This window comes from Thamnophis sirtalis, unplaced genomic scaffold (assembly GCF_051295495.1).
Source record: "Thamnophis sirtalis isolate CommonGarterSnake01/CBP01778 unplaced genomic scaffold, rThaSir2_p1.2 scaffold_10, whole genome shotgun sequence".
NCBI lineage: Eukaryota > Metazoa > Chordata > Lepidosauria > Squamata > Natricidae > Thamnophis > Thamnophis sirtalis.
Window position 1 is genome coordinate 46,695,087 of NW_028261390.1, and position 22,600 is coordinate 46,717,686.

The 22,600-nt window shown below is 43.3% G+C and overlaps 1 protein-coding gene across 6 annotated transcripts; it reads left to right on the top strand.

Annotated features, from left to right (window-relative positions):
• Positions 1-833: 833 nt before the first annotated feature.
• On the top strand, positions 834-22,350 carry CASP3 (caspase 3). Of its 6 annotated transcripts, none has more exons than XM_087724532.1 (9): positions 838-943; positions 1,011-1,229; positions 5,671-5,828; positions 5,926-6,007; positions 7,741-7,865; positions 10,230-10,358; positions 11,636-11,811; positions 19,203-19,320; positions 20,434-22,350. In XM_087724532.1, exons 3-9 carry the CDS (start codon positions 5,783-5,785, stop codon positions 20,658-20,660), a joined length of 903 nt encoding a protein of 300 aa, XP_087580658.1. In that variant the 5' UTR covers positions 838-943; positions 1,011-1,229; positions 5,671-5,782; the 3' UTR covers positions 20,661-22,350. The 6 variants fall into 6 exon arrangements, with proteins under 6 accessions (XP_013910225.1, XP_087580658.1, XP_013910221.1 ...); XM_014054746.2 differs by having other exon boundaries at positions 5,692-5,828; XM_014054749.2 differs by lacking the exon at positions 5,671-5,828.
• The last annotated feature ends 250 nt before the right edge of the window (positions 22,351-22,600 follow it).

Genomic DNA, 22,600 nt, shown 5'->3' on the forward strand with positions numbered 1-22,600 from the left:
AACAACCAGTGAGTGAAAGGGAGGAGTCACTGCATACCCTAGTAGCCTAGTGCAGTGGAGGCATTTGCCCAAAATGAAATGAAGTGGGCCAGATGACATAAACCACAACAGTCCAGTCTGCACAAACTGGAAAGCACTTTTGACACATAGTGACAAAAGAAGCTGCCAATTCAGATCAGCTGAAAGTGAATAGAAACTTGCATTCCTGTCTACTGCAAACTACTACCTCAGGTCAGATTTGGCAGTTTGATTTGGATGTGCACACCAAACTGGATGTGCATCTCCCATAAGCTTTGTGAATGAAAGCAGTGCCTCTTCACAAAACGGTGTCCTGGATCCTCCCGTGTCTCTCTGCATCTGCCTATTTGTATGTATGTATGTATGTATGTATGTATGTATGTATGTATGTATGTACGTACGTACGTACGTACATACATATGTATGTATAGCATTTTTTTTCTTGCCGGCTCCAAAGAAAAACTCAAAAGGCCCCGTGCAACTTGCGAAAACAAACATGCGGTTCCAAAACAAAAGAATCGGAGGTTGCGTGATTGCACGACATCATCTTAAACTCGTCCCAGCAACTGGTGGGAAAGGGAGGAAGCTCAGCCCACCTACCTCGGCGGAGTGTGGGGTGGGGGCTTTACGGAGCCCCTTCTCGAGGGAGGACCGCAGTTGCCAGCCAAGCTTCGAAAGACGGCGGGAAGAAAACCGCGCCCGCGCTGGTGATTGGACAAACGGCCCTGTTGCTGGGGTCGTCGTCAACGGCACCAAGGAGCGGCAACCCCTCCCTCCCCTCCCCCTTCTGGCCCCTCCTCCAGGGCGGGGTTGAAAGCAGGCTAGGCTGGGGGACCGAGTGTAGAGAAAGCGGTCGGAGGCAGCCCTGGAAGCGGTCGGAAACAGCATAAACCCGTAGGAGCGAAAGAAGGGGGAGTCAGCAGAGGTCAGTGACCCTGGCCCGTGGTGGGGGGAGGGTGTTTCCCCACCTAACTCATTGTTTTCACTCCCAGGCTGGTGCTGGTGCTTGTGCTGCGCCCATTGGGCGGGGAGTCCCTCGAGCAGTTCTTTCCGGTGGTCCTTGCGCCTCCGTTGGAAATAAAGCATTTTTCCCTTAAAAGCTTGCTTCTAGCCGAGCTGACCCGCAAGGGAGCGGGGACGCGCCCCTGTTGCTGCTCTCTCGGATCGCCGTTCTTTCCTTTCTCTGGAAGCTGCTAATAGGCGCCATCGCGGTTAGTTGTTCTTGCTTACTTCTACCCCACAAGCTTTTTCTCCCCTACACCAGTCTCGGAAATTGAGACGTGGCCGAATAGCCGCTGGCAAGCAGCAAAGTAGGTAGCGGCGTCCTGCCTGGAAACAAAAGTGATAACCCGTTCTCTCTGATACCTATCCCCAGATCGCTTGTGCAACAGTTTGAAAAAGGTTTTAAAAAGATTTTGGTTTGGCAGTGGATTGAGACTGCCTTCCTTTCTCTCTGTGCCCTTTGCTCCACTTAACATTCACGATGTTTCAATGATAAGAGAAAGAGAGACGAATGTTAAAAATCGATGTTTATTATGGTCACAGACCAACATTTGAGTATTTAAAAACAAACACCAAACGACTACAGTTAACTAAGTGAAAAAAAGGAAGCCTCTTAACACTCAATACTGTATCCCTAAAAGAGGAGGAGTTTAATTCTCAAAAGTATTAAAGCATTTGGTAGATTGTCTACCCTAAATTAAACTATCCTTTAACACTGATTTCCCACCTCCATTTTGGCATCCCAAGAGCATGGCTTGCAAAGCAAAACTTAACTATTTTGGATTCATTCTTAATTTTAGTTCCTGACTTTGAGTTTGGGTTAAGCCTTGTGAATAATCAAGATTACAATGAATGTATGGCAGTTTACCTGAGAGTTCATGAACAGTTTTCATGGGGTAGTTCACACTGAGATTAACTGACAAAACTACATCCTGCATTGTGAAGAACATGCACTAAAGTGCTGCCTGAGAAATGTTGCACCAAATATTTTGCATTGTTCTAGAAATATTTTTCCCAAAGAATTGTCAGATCTTTAGAACAAATTAATTTGGAATCAACTCTGATAAATTGCAACACAATCTTAGCGTAGTTTATTCAGAAATACAGCTCAGTGAGGATAGGGGCACTTGCTACCAATACAATACAATACAATACAATACAATACAATACAATAGCAGAGTTGGAAGGGACCTTGGAGGTCTTCTAGCCCAACCCCCTGCCTAGGCAGGAAACCCTGTACCATTCCAGACAAATGGCTATCTAACATCATCTTAAAGACTTCCAGTGTTGGGGCATTCACAACTTCTGGAGGCAAGCTGTTCTACTGATTAATTGTTCTGTCAGGAAATTTCTCTTCAGTTTTAAGTTGCTTCTCTCCTTGATTAGTTTCCACCCATTGCTTCTTGTCCCTCAGGTGCCTTGGAGAATAGTTTGACTCCCTCTTTTTTGTGGCAACCCCTGAGAATCCTCCTTGAGAATACTGTGCTCTAAATATTTGGCTTCCCTCAATGTTCTTTGGAGTTTTCAACTAAGGACACCATGAAATTAACACTTCTATTTGCTAGATTTATAATCTCCTTTTCTTTCAGGAGTTAACGTAAATTATGGGTTGTATTGTCTTTTCTAATTTTGCAGAAATCTGAAACTCTGAATTGATACACTGTAATTGGTCTATTATCTTTGATTATGACATAACCAAAATAAAATTTCATATAGGGCCTTTATACAGCTAGTGCAAAGACATCTACTAGGAGAATTCATGGGAATAAAATTGATGATATTTGAAACTCTTAGAATACCAGTAGATAACCTTTGCAACAATCTTAAGAGCAATTTACTAGATATGCCTTTTATATGCTAGTAGTACCTTGACCCTGAATCTTTACTTGCTACTAATGAAAGTTACACATTAATTTTGTATAGTAAAAGTGACTTAATATACCCCGATTGAAAGTAGCAACTCAGTCACTAGGTAAAGTGTTGCTAAGTTATGCATATGATCTTACTTTAGCTTTCCATTGTTTAACAGACCTGCAAGAATTGGTAATAAAGTTACTTTTTCATCAATGTTTTGTAACTGCAAATGGATGTTAAGTGAAGATTACTAGACTAGCTGATTTTATTATTTCACTTATTTATATTCTGAGGCTAACCTTAAATTATCTGATTTTTATAAGAAGGTCGACACAATTTATTTGCTTATTTGATTTATATCCTGCCTTCCCTTCTAAAATTCACACCAGATTAAATGATTTTATTTTATCCCCACAATGACAACTCTGGGCAGTAGGTTGAATTGATACACTGTAATTGGTCTATTATCTAATGGATTTTCAAGGCTTGAATCTGGGCCTCCCTTTTCATAGTCAGGGGTTTAACTACTACGCCACACTGGAAGCAGATGTATCTGGAACACATCTGTGCTTTCCATTGTTATTTTAAATGGAACAGTCACCTAAGAGATTAAGCAGATTAATCAAGGTTGCCTGCAGGTTCTGTCAATAATTACAGCCTCAAACCATAAAGATTGGAAAAGGACCACGCCCAACCTTCACCTAAGAGATTAGACAGATTACTCAAGGCTGCATCCAGGTTCTGTCAATAAAGCCTCAAATTATAAAGATTGGAAAAGCTAAACAAGGGTTATTTTAACACTGCTTTCAACAAGAATCTTATCCAAAATAAAAATAATTTCTAATCCCCAATGTTGCACCAAAATTGACAAGGTTCTATAGTTGCATACTTTGGAGTTACTATACTTACTTAATTTTTCTTTCTAGAATCAATTTAATCTTTGGGATGCTAGCATAAAGCAGATAAATTTGTCCAGTAAAATGTAGATACCTCTCAGTGCCTCCAAGTCTGATACATACCACATTTGGAAGAAAGATACTTCCTTGTTTCCTTTACAGTTAATAGTACTTGTGATTTACTCCCATAGCTGGGAATCTGGATTCTATTCTTCTTGGTGTATCACATTTAATATATTTAAAATTATAAACTGATAATGCTGAATGAGAAGTGCCTTATTTAAAACATTACTATTTCTAGAGGAATGCTAACCTAAGTTAGCAGTAGGTCAATTATTTGAAGAACAATATGGAAAAACATGGTTTCAAGTATTACCTGAAAGCTGTGTTTTATTTTATTTTCAATGCCTTTCCAAAGGAGCTAGCACTACCTTTTACTGTATAAAAAGTACTACTTTAAGTTTAAATTGCATTAAAAATTGTATTGACATACATTACTTTATATGTTATCTGTATTATTGCTAACTTTTCATAGAACCATCTTAACTTTCTTAATTGTGTTTCTGTCAAAGAAACTCAGGGGAGCAAATGTTAATTCCAAAAAGCAGACAAGCGTTAACTTAAACAGTCCTAGATAGATTTTTTCCCCTTTGAGAAATGAGATCATCTTCCCCAGAGGAACGTATATTCTGCTTGACAGACGATGACATCAGTGCATTAGCTAAGCAGGATGAGGTAATGCTTTGATACATGAGTGAGGTTAGTTGGTAACAGCATTGTCCTTTCAAGAGGTTTGATGCTTCTGTAGGTTAGTATCACTGTAGTGGAACAGAAGTAAATAATTGCTGACAGAGCATGTGTCAGACTCTGCAAAATCAGAACAGATGTCGGCTTATGGGAAGGTCTTTTTGTGGTTCTTTGTCCTAGAAAAGTGTGTGGTCAATTTGCTTTATTTGAAAAAATGATTGTATTTTGTAAAATGTAATTGTTTTTAAAGCGATGACATATTCATTTAACTTATGCAGGTAGTGTTTCTTTGTATTCTTCTAGTTTTCTTATTGGTATCTTGGTTTTTGTGTATATTGACTGAATTTCCCTTAATTATATATGCACATTCTTTGCATGTTCTGGGCTAAAAAAAATGGAACCCTCAATTTCTTTAGACCAACATTTCTTCTGAATAATTATCTAAGCCTTAGTGGTAACTAGATTGTATTTTCTTTGTTTGAACATTATTGAAGGGAAACATTCATTTTATTATTACCATGGATAACTAGTGAGTAGCCAATTAGTATTTTTAGGATTCAGAGACAATAGGCTCAAATAAGGGTGAAATGCTCACCAGGATGTCTGGAATAAATAGTAAGAGAGTCACAGAAAAAGATATCACCAGTTCACATCCTCATAACATTCCATCCTTGACAGTGTCCATGTGTCCCATCACTGTTCTACCTTTAACAGACCCTACAGGGAAAGGGGGAGCCTCTTTTAATTGCCACACCCTTATTCTTATTGTCAGGAGTCCAGCATCAGGATCTCAGAAAGTGTTCACATAGATCCCTGCTGTAGGTTAGCTAGCACATAAAATTAGGAAAGTCCAATCGAAAAGAGGGGAAACAGCATCCTGAGACCCCTTCAAGTATTGATTTTTCATAGGTCAGTAGACAAATTGCCTAACTGAAATAATTCAACGTTCAGGGAAAATACACCATATATCCCTTGATCCCATAGATGCAGTAACTATTGACCTTGTTTCTCAAAAGGGATTTACAAGGCAAGTAAGTAAGTCTAAGTGCATATATACAGGAATTTACAAAGTCACACTTTGCTAAATCACATACTGTTTGTTAAAGCATGGTTTATTTATTATTCATGTTTACAACCACTCATTTCACACAAGTGACTCTGGGTGCTTTACCAGATTAAAAACGAAGAACCCTCCCAACATCCCTCCACCTGGATGCCAGAGGAGAAACTATTAACCATCCAGAATAGCATCCTGTTCCAAATGCATGGAGGAGGAAACAAGTTTTCACAGCCTTACAAAAGGCAAACAGAGTTGGGTATCTAATTTACATTTTAAGGTGCAATGAAACAAAAGATGCTCACTATTTAATTATACAATTAAAATTATATATTTTTTATTTACAAACAGAAACAACCATGGCAGACAAAAACCATGTCCTAAAATCACCACAAAGTGTAACAGATGCAAAGACTTTATCTGGTTCTGAAGGGTAAGTAGGACTTGGGGCGGGGGAGGTCTCTTGGGTTGTGTGTGTGTATTTTTTTTCAAGTTAATTGGTTTATGGGAAATCTCACTGACCTATTTAAGCCAATTATAATAGTTATCCATACTGCATTCAGTTCCTACAGTGAGCCTGGCATCAACTAAGAGTGTGTCAGTCAACAGTGGTTATTTCATTTGGCACTTCCTACCACTCACTATTATTCATGGGGCTGCCCTTGATGAGCATTCGGCGACTTCAGCTAGTCCAGAATGCGGCCGCGCGAGCGATCATGGGTGCACCTCGCTTCACTCACGTAACACCTATCCTCCGCGAGCTGCACTGGCTGCCTGTTGATCTCTGGGTGCGCTTCAAGGTGCTACTTATCACCTACAAAGCCCTTCATGGTATTGGACCTGGGTACTTGAGAGACCGCCTACTGCCGATTACCTCCACTAGACCGATACGATCGCATAGATTAGGCCTCCTCCGAATTCCATCATCCAGCCAATGTAGACTGGCAACTACCTGGAGGAGAGCCTTCTCGGTGGCTGCTCCGACCCTCTGGAACGAACTCCCCATGGAGATTCGGACCCTCACCACCCTCCAATCCTTCCGCGCCGCTTTAAAGACCTGGCTGTCCCGGCTGGCCTGGGGTTAAGACTCTAACCCCACTCGAATTGTGTGACTGTTGTGTTTTCTTTTTAATATGTTGTATTGCCTTCATGTTGGAACATTGTTTGTCCTCCCCCCCCTTTTTTTGAACTGTGAGCCGCCCTGAGTCCCCCCAGGGAAAAGGGCGGCATACAAATAAAGGGAAAATGAAAAAAAATATGAAAAAAATCTATATCAAAAGGAAACAGAAGTAAAACTATGAGGATTGTAGCAGCATCCTTACTTTACATTCCGTATGAAAATTTGGGTACTTTGACAAGTGCCAGTTTGTAAATAAATACATGTATTAAACCATTAGCATCAGATAATTACAAATTAATCCTAACTTAATTCAGTATCTTAAGGTTTTATAACTAAAAGTGTGCTGTATTTTCTTGAGTTTGGGAACAGACTCATCACAAGAAGTTTTTGGGACTTTGTAAATGCAACATCCCTTTGTTATTCATTAAAGCATTTAGATCAGGGGTGTCAAACTCACATCACTTTTTTCCTCTTCACTAAACCGGGTGTGGGCGTAGCCAGCTTGTGACGCATCCAGCCCATGGACCGAGAGTTTGACAGCCCTAATTTAGATTTTCACATGAGCATTAAAAAAGATTGTGTTCCTTTAACAAGTCAGTTCTTAAAGCAAACAAATATTTTTTCAACTTTCATGAAACCTAGAAAAAATTCGACTGTTTAATGAATAATAGAGAGGTGTATTTTTGTACTGGTTCCAAATTACTTCTAATTTTTTGGGATGCTCACAGCCCTGTTGTTTATATTGTCACAATTTCTATATCTTATTTCTTTTCATATCATCCCCTTGTATATTATTCTGATTTTTGTGTATCAAAAATAAACTAACAATCTTTTTGCATTAAACAGCTTTGAGATGTGTAATTATTTCACATGTTTCAAGATCTGATTCCTTGTCATTTGTGTAACTAGTATTTTTTTTCCCACCAACCCTTTATCTTAACATTGGTAAATATCTCAGTGCATATAAAATGCATAGAATCAAATATTGTGATTTTCCGTTTATAACTTGAATGACATTAGCTTTACATTGTTTTATTTCTTCATAGGAAAAGCATTCCTTTTAGCAAATCTGTTGATTCTGTGATACAAGCAGATGAAAGTTATAGAATGGACTGTCCAGAAATGGGAATATGCATTCTAGTCAACAATAAACATTTCCTTCCAGATACCGGTAAACATATTTTTATTAAAATGAAAATATAAGTGGGTAATTGACTTGGAACAGTCAAATGTTTTTTTAAAAATATAATTCCTAGAACTTGCATTCCTTCTACAATGCCATCCTTTAGAGTTATATTTCCTAAGACCATCAACCAATATTCTATAGTTAAGCATGCACTTCTGATCACAGCTTTAAAAATACCTAATATCCCCTCCCAATCCAAAAAAGGAGTATTCATGATGAGTGGAGTGTCTTGGGAAAATTTCCAATATCTCAGTTCATCTCTAGGGAACATTTAGGTCAGTGATGGCAAACCTTTTTTGGCTTGTGTGCCAAAAGTGGGGGGAGTGCAGGGGGTTGTGCACGGGCGTGCCACACCAATAATGCAATGCATGACCCCAGCACGCATGTGTGCATTACCTGCGCTCCCCCCATTTTTTGCATGCTTTTTTCGCCCTCCCCAGGCTCCAGAGGCTTTATAGGAGCCTGGGGAGGGAGAAAACAGCCTCCCCCACCACCCCTGAGGCCCTGTGGAAGCTTCAGGAGCTTCCCTGAAGCCTCCGGAGCGCAAAAAAACAGCCCTATAGGCAAACTGGAAATTCAGGAACGGACATCCAGTTTGCTCGTAGGGCCGGTTTTAGCCCTCCAGAGCCTTCAGGGGCCTTCCGGAGGCTTCCCTGAAGGCTCTGGAGAGCAAAAAATGACCCTACGAGCAAACTGGAAGTCACTTGTGGTTTTTCCGTAGGGCCGTATTTAGGGCTGGACCTCCAGTTTGCTCATAGGGTCGCTTTTTGCCCTCCAGAGCCTTCAGGGAAGCCTCCTGAAGGTCCCTGAAAGCTCCGGAGGACAAAAAACGGCCCTATAAGCAAACCGGAAGTCCGTTCCTAAACTTCCAGTTTGCCCATAGGGCCACTTTTTGCACTCCGGAGGCTTCAGTGAAGCTCCTGAAGCCTCAGGGGGGGGGGCTGTTTACACCCTCTCTAGGCTCCTATAAAGCCTATGGAGCCTGGGGAGGGCAAAAATGACCTCAAAAAAAGGCTGAAGTCAGCTGGCCAGCGCACAAATGTGCCCAGGCGTGCCAAAGGTTCGCCATCCCAGATTTAGGTTATGGATACAGAAACATCAAATGGAAAAGAAAAGGCAAAAGGGTAACACATATAGGAAAACAGAAGAGAAGATCCAACTTCATTTCTCCTAGCAACAAGAGTTGGAGATTTAGAATCAGTAAATTACAATTGTGTGCAGCCATGGATAGCTACATTTCCATATACAACATTAAGGAAGAACCTGACTTCCTCTTGTTATCTTTTAAAAGAGAAATACCGTATTTTTTGGACTATAAGATGCACTTTGCCCCACCCCCAAAAGTGCGTGTGAATCTTATAGAGGGAATATTGCAGCCGAGGGGAGGGGGGGTTGATGCTGCACTAATCAGCTGTTCTAAATAGTGAGGATTTCCGCCACCTATTGCCTCCGCCCATTTGCAACAAACAGGTAATGGGGAACAGGCTGCGGTGGCGGGAGTAAACAGGCCATGGCAAATGGGCCACGGTAGCAGTGATGAGCCACAGCAGCAGCAGCAAATGGGCCCCAGAGGCAAATTTTTTTATCTTGTTTTCATCCTCTGAAGCTAATTTGTGTTTTATAGTCGAAAAATACGGTAATTCCCTAAGTACAAAGAGACAGAATTAACACTGCAATGGAGTGAAGTCTAATTCCCTTGACAATTTGCTTGGCATTTAAATAAAGTTTATCATCTATTCTGCAACAATTCTTCAGAATGCATGAAAGTTCAGCCTATAGAGTGTGGCAACTACACCCAGTGTCCATTATATCTGCCACTTCCATGAGTTCAGACACTCTATCCATTTCTAAAAGAAGCTCTGCCCATTCCATTCTGGCTTCAATACTAAACTACCTTCATATAACTAAGCTAAGGCTATGGAAGGGCATCGTTCCATACAGCATTCCTAGATTGTGGGAATAAAGGCATGTTAAGTGAACCCTCCTTCCAGTGTCCCAAAGGACTCAGCTGCCTGCTAGATCATTGTACACTCACCATGAAATCCTGAAAAGACTCTTCTGAAGAGGTTTGTTTGGCCACTCACCTAAAATCCACAACTCTCGGTGACTTAAAGAGTAAATCTAATTGGAAATTCTGCCTTGCCAGAATACCCAACTGTAAATGCCTCCATGGCCTTCTATGATGTGAGATCTGTCTGAAAACATGTCCCAGTCTAGCTGTTATTTCACATTTTATATATTCTCTACCCGGGTAGATGCTGCCTGTAATATTCACAGTCTTGCTGCATTATAGTGTGTTCAAAATGCAAGATGTCTTACGACTTTTTCCCCTTTTTTTTTAACATGAAGGAATGTCACTTCGATCTGGTACAGATGCAGACGCAGCACTTGTTTTAGACACTTTCAGAACCTTGGGATATAATGTGAAAATTTATAATGATCTTTCATGTAAAGAAATTATTGATGTGTTGCAAAACAGTGAGTAGTCATTTTATGATGCATCATCAGTTGTATTGAAGTATATTACAGAACAAGCTAATGTTTTAATTTTGGAGCTATCTGTTCTTCTTAATGAAATGTAAAACAGGCCAGGGGTTGTCAACCCATGACTCTGTAGCCGCATGTGGCTCTTTCATCCCTCTGCTGCGGCTCCCTGTTGCCGGTCAGCTCCACAATTGATGGGGCTTTCGGTTAGGACAGATAGAGGAAAAAGGATGCCTTATTAGGAGACTCTATGGTGGGGGAACCAGACTTCTGATCAGCTCCAGAATTGAACAGGGGGCTTCCAATTAGGACCTTTGTGGCTCTTTGAGTGTTTAAGGTTGCCAACCCCTGATTTATGCCTAGAGTTAAAACAGTTAAAATAATTGTATGGCATATTGGTAAGAAAGTATAGAATTTTGAAATCCAATCAGATTTACATTTCAGAATAAAATTTGTCGTGTTCAAAGGTGTTTTGTTTCATACAATTCCCATCATTTTGTTACTTTCTGGTGTTAATAAAATGATGTGTAAGGTAGAACATTTTATTGCTATAAACTAGAGTCAAATTATGTATAGGTAGTCCTTGACTTAACGACCACAATTGGAACTGGTACTTCCATCACTCAGCAAGCCAGTTGTTAAATGAGTCGTGCCTGATTTTTTTTACTGCAGTCATTAAGCAAATCACCATGGCTGTTAAGTGAATCACATGGTTGTTAAGCAAATCTGGCTTCCCACAATGACTTGCTTGTCATTTCTGGGAAAGTTTCAGATGGCGATCATATGACCCCAAGACACAGCAACTGTCATAAATACATGCCAGTTGCCAAGTAACCAAATTTTGATCATATTTTTGATCAAATTTTGATCATGGACACTGTGATCATGGACACTCTTAAGTGTGAGGAGTAGTTATAAATAACTTTTTTCAGCATCATTGTAACTTTGAACAATAACTAAACAATGATTTGAGTTATTCATATGTTGAGGTCTACCAGTACTGCATCTTGTGAAAATTATGTGAATACTTAAAATAGGAAAGTATTTGGCTGTGACTATTCTGATGAAGATAGCAAAATCATAGACTGTTTTTGGAAGTGCAAAAAACAAACAATGATACTAAATGTTACTCTGTTTCTATAGATCAATTAGATCTTATCATTCAAAAGTCTTTTTTGTGAATAAATGCAATTTTCTTGGTTAATTTGAAGAAAATTGTTATTTAGGAATTTCTGACCTGATATAACATTATTGTTTATCTTCTCTTTAAGTTTCCAAGGATGATCATAGAAAGCGAAATAGTTTTGTTTGTGTCTTGCTAAGCCATGGGGAAGATGGACTGATTTATGGCACAGATGGCCCTATAGAGCTGAAAATGTTAGCCAGCCTCTTCAGAGGAGACAGATGTAAAACCTTGCGAGGGAAGCCAAAGCTCTTTTTTATCCAGGTAATAAGAAACATAAAGTAGAGAAATGGAAATCCTTCAATAAAAGAAGACTGCCTCAAAGGACCAAACATTTCATATCCTCCCAACATACACATACTATTAGGAATAGTAGTGAAGTAGAATCCTTCTGGCATCTGTAGGAAAGTACATGAATCCTCTTACATGTGGTAATTGTCCTTGTGTAGTAATATAAATTATTCTTGTATCCCAATAAAGGAGAATGTTTGTGGATTGAAATCAGGATGCTTCTGGGTTTAGTTGTTTTCTTTCTGACATTTAATTACCCAAGCTAGGTAACCTCATCAGTGCTAGTGACTAGCACTGATGAGGTTATTTGGTTTAGGTAATGAAATGTCTGCAAGAGAACAACCAAGCTCAGAGACCACCAAGGACCCCTTATTCTGATGTGCTTACACAGGAACTGAGTCTCTTCCCAAAGAGTTATGTCCTTTCTTTAAAGGATGCATTATTTTCTTTTAGCGGGCTTATTTTCAAAGTAAAGCAATCTAATTCATAATCCTGAAGTTTCCATATATTCACCTTTAGAAATTAAAATCATCAATATTCCCTTGACCTAAATCGAAGTCATGACATAAAAAAACCATTACTGAGCATGATTTCATCTATAACCTCCATTGTGACAAGGCACTCTAAAGATGGTGTGAATTTTTAATATGATTCGGAGAGTAATGATAAAACTTCCAAATTTAATATAGACATTAAATTTTACATATTATAACTTTATGTGCCTCTTGTATATGAAAGTGCACTTATTCTCTTAGTTTTAGGACTAGGGTTGTATTCAAAGATGATGTCAACATGGCTCATTGTATTTATCAGTGACATAGTAAAACCTGTCAATCAATCCATCCTTATTATTGTCACAGACCAGCAAATAAGAGCATTAAAACATAAGAATAGTAAACAATAAAAATAAAAGACAGACATAACATATTGCGATTGATGGTGGATGAACAGTGCCCAGTTAAAGTTTGCCTGATTTTACATATATCTTAGAGAATTTAGCCACATTCAGAGAAACTATTTCATATCAATCTGGTAACAGTAATTGCATGTAAAAAAAGACCAGTCTTTCCCAGATATTTTATTAGGTAAGGTGTTACCTAATTGAGTCTATGAGTCCTTATAGAGAAGATACAGTACAGTGGGAGGTGAGCTATATTCTCCTGTGTGCTGCTCCGGGAATCCAATCATGGGTTAACTTAGCCTTCTAGCCTTGAGACTGAGTATGCAAATATCAAAGTTACGCCTCCTCTGACTGGACTTCCGTTTCCTCCCCAGTCCTTATTACTCAGTCAAGCCTACGAGACTTATTTTCAACGCTCTCTTGATTAATTGCTAATATTTCAGGGTTAAGGATGAAATTACTTGGTTTTTCACTGTGGATTTCTTGCTGGATTGGAGGTAAAGCGGCAGATTGCTGTCAGCAGATTCCTCCCTCGCTATTTCCCTTAAAGGGATATCGGATCGCTGCAGCTGGAGTGGGGCGTTCTCCGCCTGCCCTCCCTTATCATCAGCGCGCAAGGAAGCTGAGTCTCCCAGCGCTGCCACCCCTGCCGGATAGCACCCGCCCGCGGGCGCGGTCAGATCCGAGGCTTTGGCTTGTCGGAGCGGGTCTCCCCCCCTCCCCGCCTCCCTCCTTTGTGCCCTCGCTGGAGCGGCTGCCGGAGGATTACATGAATCGGCTGTTTGGGAATTTCCCCTGCGGTTCCTTTGAATTTCGCGCCTTTGAAGCCGGTGACCTTATTTGGAAGCGCTTTTCACGCATGCGCTCTAACGCCTGGGATGAGAAGGCAGATTTTGTTCGCGCGCTTGAGTCTGCGCACTGCTTCCGCCCCTCCCTTTTCCCTCACTCGAGTTTGCTGACTCAGGGAGGAGGTCGCTTCTCTTGGTCTCTGCTTCCACGTGGCGTTCTTGGCGAAGGGCTTTCAATTGCATTCCTTTGTCTCGCTGATTGAGCTCTTTCAAATTCATATCATGGCTGATCAATTGCAAGGTACTGTCCGGCCAGTTTCTGAGCCCCGCTCCCCTGGCGAGGGAGGGGCCAGCCCTGGGCCCAACAGGGCCGCGACCAGGGCCTCTACTAGTAGGCCTCGAGCCTCATCTACTGTTCGGGATAAGTCGCACAAGCGCAAGGACAAGGCCAAAGTTCCCCCCAAGGCACCTGGGGCTCCCATTTCTTCCCCTCCGGTTTTGGTTCAGCAGCCTGTGTCTCCGGTGAGGGTTGTTGAGCAGGGTTGGTCTCCTGATATTCAGCTTCCCCAGGGCCCTATTCCTGAGGTAGGGGCTTTCGGGCCTCGTTCTCCCCCAATTATTTCGGAGGCTAGTGGGGCTTCTCTTCGTTCACCTCCACGCGCTGGGCCCTCTGCCACGTTCACCCCCACAGCTGCAGGCCTCAGGCCTCTGGAGGGCCAGGATTTGGGCCTTTCTGCTGAATTCTACAGCATGATCTCAGAGGCTATTTCCAGAGGGGTGGATGCGGAATTAGCACGTAGATCCCAGGTCTCCAGGCCTACTCTGGCCTACTCAGGCCTGGCTCCCCAAGCAGTACAAGGGGATTCTTCCATTCTGCAAACTGATCCTCCTTCCCCTTTACACTCTGTGTTTAGCGCACAGTCTCCTTTAGTGGAGGAAGGTGAAATCCAGGATAGGGAACTCTCTGGTGACGAGGGCCTTCCTGTGGACCAGCCTCCGCCCCCTGGGCTTTTCAGGCACACTCTTTTCAAATCCCTGCTATATAAGGCCAAGACTACCACCCACATGGGGGAGGCAATTTCTGCAGAAAGTGCTGCTGTGGGCCTGGATGCCACCGAGCGGCTCTTTGCTGAGCAGGTGGCTCTGCAGGATTTTATCCCATCTCCCAAGCTTTTTCTTGATTTGATCCAAAAGCAGTGGGATGAGCCGACCGCGGTTAAGCCCCCTGGGTCTGGTGATAGGAAGCTTTTCACATCTTCCCCAGAGTTGGAGGCCCTCCTGCAGTTTCCCACAGTGGATGCTCCCATAGCTGCTCTTGCTTCACCGGCGTTAATTCCTTCTGAAATTTCGGAAGGATTGAAGGCCGAGGACCGCAAGGCCGAATCGGTCCTTCGCAAGACTCATCAGGCAGCAGCGTGGGCCTTGCGATCAGCCACTGCAGCTTCCTTCTTTAATAGGACTTCTTTAGTTTGGCTGAGACAGCTACAGGAAAGGCTGGATCCGGAGGAACTGCGCCTCCATCAGGATGTCACCAAACTGATAGCGGCCCTAGAGTTTTCTGCTGATGCCACCCTTAGCGCGGCAAAGTTTGCTTCCCGAGCCGTGGCTTCCAATGTGGCTTCTCGCCGTTTGCTCTGGCTCCGCCACTGGCAAGCTGATATCAAATCCAAGTGGCGTCTAGCATCCACGCCCTTTAAGGGCGGGGCCTTGTTTGGTTCAGTGCTGGATCCAATTCTCATTGAGACTCGGGACAGACGTAGGGTGCTTCCCTCCACAAGTGCCCGTGTGGCCAGAAGGCCACAGCCTTATGGTAGACGGCAGCCCTTTCGGTCTGGGGACTCGGGGTTTACCTCTGCCCCCTATGTCCCCAACTATACCAGGGGGTTCTCCCAGGCACAGGACCGTGGCCAGGACCGAGCCGGGGCCAGAGACAGGGGGCGCCAGCAGAGTCAGGCGCAGAGTAGACGGTCATTCCGAGGAGCGGGCAACCGATCCTTTCGCAGATACCGCTGACTCGCAGGAGGTAGGGCCCATAGGAGGACGTCTCTTGGCCTTCGCCCACCGGTGGGCGGAGCTCACGTCAGACGCCTGGGCCCTTCAAGTAGTGAGTTTGGGTCTCACGCTAGAATTTCTATCCATTCCCCCGAGGAGGTTCATCAGGTGCCCTGTGCCCAGGTGCCCGTCAAAGCGGCGCCTTATGGACACCGAGATATCTCATCTTCTCACCATCAGGGCCATAGAACAAGTTCCCAAAGGGCAGGGAGGCCTAGGGTTTTATTCCATCTTGTTCCTAGTACCAAAGAACTCCGGGGGATGGAGGGCAATCCTAGATTTGAAACAGCTCAATCAGTATATCAAATACCAAAAATTCAAAATGCACTCTCTAAAGAGCATATTGGCTTCCATCCGCCAAGGCGACATGATGACTTCCATAGACATCAAAGAAGCGTACCTCCATGTGCCCATTCATCCGGCACATCGGAAGTTCCTGCGGTTTCACTTCAACGGCCGTCATTATCAATACCGGGCCTTGCCATTCGGCCTTTCCTCGGCCCCGCGCACGTTCACCAAGCTTCTGGCAGTATTGGCAGCCTCCCTTCGCTCAATTCCAATACGCATCAATTGTTATTTGGACGACGTGTTGGTGCTGTCGTCCTCTCGAGATCAGGCCCTCCGAGACCTACAGGTCACGATGGACGCATTGCGGGACCATGGCTTTGTCCTCAATCTGCCCAAGAGCCACCTGCGCCCAACCACGTCCCTCCTTCATCTGGGAACCACCATCAACTCGATGTCGTGCGAGGTTTTCCTGTCCCCGGAAAGGAGGCAGAGCATATACCGCCTAGCGCATCATGCGCTATCCCATCGGCGAGTACCGCTGCTGTCGCTTTCCAAACTGCTAGGGAAGATGATCTCCTGCATCAGCGTGGTGCCCTGGGCCAGGTTCCATGCGCGTCCTCTCCAGTGGTTCCTGCTGCCCTTCCAAAGAGCGCATACCAGTCATTCCCACATCAAGGTGCAGCTCCCGGGCAAGGCCAGGCGGTCCCTGCATTGGTGGATGTCGTCCAGGCTCCTCAGGGGATGTCCATTCAAGGAGCCGGACCGAGTTCAAGTTACAACAGACGCCAGCTTATTCGGATGGGGGGCCCATGCCCTGGACAAGGTGGCCCAAGGTCGATGGTCGGATCAGGAGCTGGCGAACAGCATAAACTGGCTGGAGTTGCGGGCCATCCGTCTGGCTCTCCTGGAATTTCGGGACATTGTATCTCATCACCATGTGTTAATCCTGACCGACAATGTGGCCTCCAAGGCTCACATCAACCGCCAAGGGGGAACGCAGTCCAGAGCTCTGATGCTGGAAGCGGAAAGGTTGTTCCATTGGGCGGAGCCCAGGCTCTCATCGATTCGGGCGGAGCACATCTCGGGCGAAGCCAACACTCAGGCGGACTGGCTGAGCAGAGCGACTGTGGATCAGGGGGAGTGGCAGCTCCACCCCATTCTCTTCCAGGAGCTCTCTCGCCGCTTCGGCCTGCCCGAGGTGGATCTGTTCGCTCACCCGCACAACGCACAACTTCCCCGGTTTTACTCCCGATACCAGGCTCCGGGGGCGGAGGGGGTAGACGCTCTACGCAGCCGTTGGCCGGCCGGCCTTCTCTATGCCTTTCCTCCTCTCCCGATCCTTCCGTCGGTCATTCAGAAGATCTTGACAGAACAGGCGGAAGTGCTGCTGGTCGCTCCAATGTGGCCCAGACGTCCCTGGTACGCAGACCTCGTCCATCTGTCCGTTTCGCGTCCTTGGAGGATCCCGGACGACAAGATTCAGCTCCACCAAGGGGCTCTCCGGCACCCGCGCCCTCAGCTGTTGCAGTTAGCCGTGTGGCACGTGAGCGGGAGATGCTAGCGGCCCTCCACTATTCAGACGAAGTCATCTCTACAATTCAAGCGGCCCGTCGCCCGTCGACTACCCGTATTTACGAAGCTACCTGGCAGGCCTTCTGCCGCTGGTGCCGACGCACCGGGGTCGATCCCATCAAGGCCTCGGTGCCCCAGGTTCTGGATTTCTTGCAGTCCGGCCTCAACAAGGGGTTGGCACCAAACACACTTCGCCGGCAGGTCACAGCCTTGTCAACGGTGGTCGGGGGTGGCCAAGGCCGCTCCTTATCCCAGCACTTGCGAGTTCGAACCTTCCTTAAGGGTGCTTCCAACTTACGACCGCCGACGGTACATCGTTATCCCACGTGGGATTTGACCTTGGTTCTCAGGGCCCTTACAGCTGCCCCCTTTGAGCCTCTACATTCCATCAGCCTCCGCTTGCTGACACTCAAGACGGCTTTCCTGGTGGCCATAACATCGGCCAGGAGGGTGTCGGAGCTAGCAGCCCTTTCGGTTCGTGCAGATCTTTGCATCTTCCACCCGAACAAGGTAGTGCTTCGTTTGGATCCGACCTTTCTTCCAAAGATAAACTCGTTGTTTCACAGAACTCAAGAACTTGTCCTGCCGGACTTTTGTCCTCACCCGTCTCATCCGCGGGAACGTCAGTGGCACCATCTGGATGTGCGCAGGGCTCTTCGTCGCTATGTGAAGCGCACGGCGTCGTTCCGAAGATCGGAGGCCCTGTTCGTCTCCTTCCAGCCATCTTCAATGGGACAGAAGGTGTCCTCCCACACCATCGGCCGATGGTTGAAAGCTTGCATTGCGTTGGCGTATGACACCCACTCCAGACCGGTTCCAAGGCGAATCACTCCTCATTCCACCAGGAGTGCGGCCACCACAGCGGCCTGGGCGACGCAAGCGTCTGTGGAAGAGATTTGCAGGGCGGCCACTTGGGCATCCCCCTCGCCTTTTATTCGCCACTACAAGATTGATGTCTTCGCCTCGGCCGAGGCGTCCTTTGGGCGGAGAGTGTTGCAAAGGGTCCTTCCGTCTGCGGAGGAGCCTGACCAGCCTAGCTCCCGCCCTGGGAGTTCATTGCTTTGATATATCCCATGATTGGATTCCCGGAGCAGCACACAGGAGAATGACCGTTGTCTTACCTGAACGGTCCTTCTATGGGTGCTGCGAAGGGAATCCAAACCCGCCCGCAGCTTCGGCTGGTCAGGGCTCCATTTTGATTGTGACTCTCTGACTTGTTACTGACTGGACTTGACTCCGTAGTGCCGGATGACTTGCGGCTTGTTTGAGGATTGACATAATGCTTCTTCGGTGGACTTCGTAATAAGAACTGGGGAGGAAACGGAAGTCCAGTCAGAGGAGGCGTAACTTTGATATTTGCATACTCAGTCTCAAGGCTAGAAGGCTAAGTTAACCCATGATTGGATTCCCTTCGCAGCACCCATAGAAGGACCGTTCAGGTAAGACAACGGTCAGTTTCAATGGTTCCTTGTTCATAGGGGCACCGTCTCAGCTCATGTGGTGTTAAGCCATGCCTTTTCCTGGTCTTATATGGTAACTGTCTGGACCCAGGAAGCTTTCTTGTGAGACCAGGAGAAGGCATAGCTTTTTAAGATGCTGCTGCGAGATACAACAAATGAATCGATGCTGGATCCAAAGTACTTTTTCTGCTTTGAATCAAAATATTGCTCACCTCTACACTCTATGCACTCATTTATATCCCATTAGTGTTAATAAGGAACATTAGTAATATTTATGATGTTTTCTTGTTTTGTATTTGGTAGGCTTGTAGAGGAACGGATCTTGATTCTGGAATTGAAACAGACAGCGGCTCAGAGGAAAGAATGTGTCAGAAAATACCTGTAGAGGCAGATTTCCTATATGCTTATTCTACTGCACCAGGTAAGATAAATGAATGGAAAATGCAACTTTTGCATAAATTTTATTAGGTTTATAACCTTATCTTGAAAAGATCTATTAAAATTAATGGAACTTAATTTTGTTTTGACAAAATTCTTTGACTTATGACTGTAATGAAGCCTGCCCATTATGACGATAGGTTTCAAGCTTTGGATCAGGATACAACAGGGAAAGACCATTCTATGAATGTTTTTATGATCACTGATTTTTCTTATCAATAGAATGATTACCTCTATTGAAATCTTTGGAAATAAATGGAGGTTATTTCTTTCATTCTTCCTTTTTCCCTAAGAAAATATAATTGGAAGAATTGGTGAAAGGAAAGGGGAAATGAGATATGACAAATAGTCCAGAATGCGGCCGCGCGAGTGATCGTGGGCGCACCACGGTTCGCCCACATAACACCGATCCTCCGTGAGCTGCACTGGCTACCTGTTGGTCTCCGGGTGCACTTCAAGGTCCTACTCACCACCTATAAAGCGCTCCATGGTAGTGGATCTGGCTATTTGAGAGACCGCCTTCTGCCAATTACCTCCCTGCGTTCCATCAGATCGCATAGAGTTGGCCTCCTCCGTATTCCATCCGCCAGTCAGTGCCGACTGGCGACTACTCAGAGGAGAGCCTTCTCTGTTGCGGCTCCGACACTATGGAACAATCTCCCCGTGGAGATTCGTACCCTCACCACCGTCCAGGCCTTCCGCACAGCCCTCAAGAACTGGCTAACCCGTCAGGCCTGGGGATAATCTTATTTCGCCCCACCCGAATGCTGAATGAATGTTGAGTTTTACTGTCTAATTTACTTTGTGCACATTTCTTTTTTCGTAATGTCCTACACTCCCCTTCCTTTTTGATTGTAAGCCGCCCTGAGTCCCCTCAGGGAAAAGGGCAGCCTATAAATAAATAAATCTACAATCTACAATCTACAAATAAATAATTTTGGGTATAGTGTGATCAAATATTTTAAATACCAGAATACTGCTTTAGATGCTCTCATTGAATTTAATGATAATTGTATAAGTTTGTAGATAACAAATTCTATGGCTGGCTTTTATAATTATTGCTTGAACAATATTATTTCTTTTTACTTTCTCTTAGGCTACTACTCATGGAGGAATTCCTTAGATGGTTCCTGGTTTATACAGTCATTGTGTGTGATGTTGAAACAATATGCTAAGAAACTTGAACTTATGCAGATCCTAACACGTGTAAATTGCAAAGTTGCAGAATTCAGTTCCTATTCAAACAGACCTGACTTTCATGGAAAGAAGCAGATTCCATGTATTGTCTCTATGCTAACAAAAGATTTTTATTTTCCATTCTAAAGAGTTCTTTATCTTCTGATACAGAAACTAAAAGAAGGGAGATGGCAGAATTTGTTTTATTCTGAGCTATGTTTATTTTCTGGTGCCCTGGTTGCTTTATAAAGATAAGATTTATAAAGATAAGTATTCCAGTTGATAGAACAATAGTACAGAATTGTGAAGATTTGGTGATATAGAAATTACGATTTAGAAAATGAAAATGTTTCCATTTGATTTGGAGTAATTTTCAATAAAAATTATGAAAGATTCAGTAACTTTTGGTTGACAATATAATTTGCAGGTAAAAAGTAATAAAAATGTACCATTTTCAGAATAAGTGGTTAATTTTGGTAGCAATGCAATAGCCTATTTGTAAATAAACATACAACCAAAAATTAATATTGTTATTAGTTGGAACTTCTTGTCAATCAGAGTATTTAAGACTGGATTGTAATATCCTTATACAACAGGTTTTACAAAATGGTGTAAAGACTAAACTATCAATAGGATTAATCTGTTGATAATAGAATCAAATTCCTGATAGCTGTGCATTTGCTATTGAATACAAAATGCTCAGTGACAGACTTTTAAACTTTACTCAGAGCATTTTGCTCTTTTAGAATACCAGCAATATCTTTAAATGGGTTTAAGTTTAAAAGATGACAAAAGGTGCTTAGAAGTTAGAACTTGATTCAGAATTGGATTCGGATTTCAGTTTGTGGTGCAGTAGTGTGTGGTTTTTAACTTGTAGTATATACACTTTGTATATTCTAAAAGGCATGCAAAAGTGAGTCCACATTTCTAATTTTGAATGTGTAGCTTGTAGAAATATGAATCATTTAAAAATAGAATAAAAGAGAGAGGCTTCTAAAACCTCAGTAGGTATACATTTCCTTTGAAACTCAGACTTTGAGCATCTACAATGCATGCTTGTTTTCTTCTTATAAACTCAAGAGTAAAGGTAAGGCTATTTCACTTTTTAACAATCTTTGATGTTGAATTTTTCATACTGCTAAAATAGAAATCTATGTTCCTAGAACTTAATTTTGTCCTGATTAAAGATTTGCTAAAGACTTTCCATTTCCCCCTTTTTAAAAATCAGGACATTTTCTGCCTCCATTCCAGTGATCTTCATATATTCACTAGGATTTTTCAGTGGGATAGGCTAAAATTCTGAGAGCACCCTGGGAATTCAGAAAAACAACAGGTATTAAAAAATATTTTAAAAGGATGCCCATTTCTACCAGGACATTTGAGTTTACTCTGATGGTCTTTGTTGTGGCTACCAATGCCACAGTATAAAACAATTGATTCTTATCAATTACAAAAATGCAAATGGATGGGAGAGGTAAGAGTTCAAGAGCACTATAGTAGCTGCTATATGCTTGATAGAAAGAAAGGTCTTAAGAAACAGGGATCCTAGAATTGAAGTATCCATTCTTACAGGGCTTGCTGAACAGTACATTGGTATGTCAGCAATAAACCTACAATGTGTACTTGCTTGATAAGTCGCATGTTCTCGGTTTACAGCTTTCTGAATTGGTTGTAGAGTAAGCATGCAGACATTAATCTTTAAAAAGAATTCTTCATCTTATACAAAAGTGATATCAGAAACTTGATCACCATTTCAAGGAATGTTTAATTTATTAAATACTTACATCTGTGACTATATGAATTTTCATACAACAATAAATCCTATACATTGTTTTAATCAACTGAGTGACCATCTCTGTTTTTAACAGTAGAAATTTAGGACCTTGCAGATTTCAACCGGTATGCATTTCAAGCAATAGAACTATCTCAGTGTACAATTATGTCTCTGGAAGGTGGCCATGGAAGGTTATTTTATTACATGCAAACAATGATACAAGGCTTAGTGTGCTTGACTGATCAATACATTAATATGATCTCCCAACTTGAACATCTATTATTCTAGAGTGTGTATATTAAACATCAAAGTA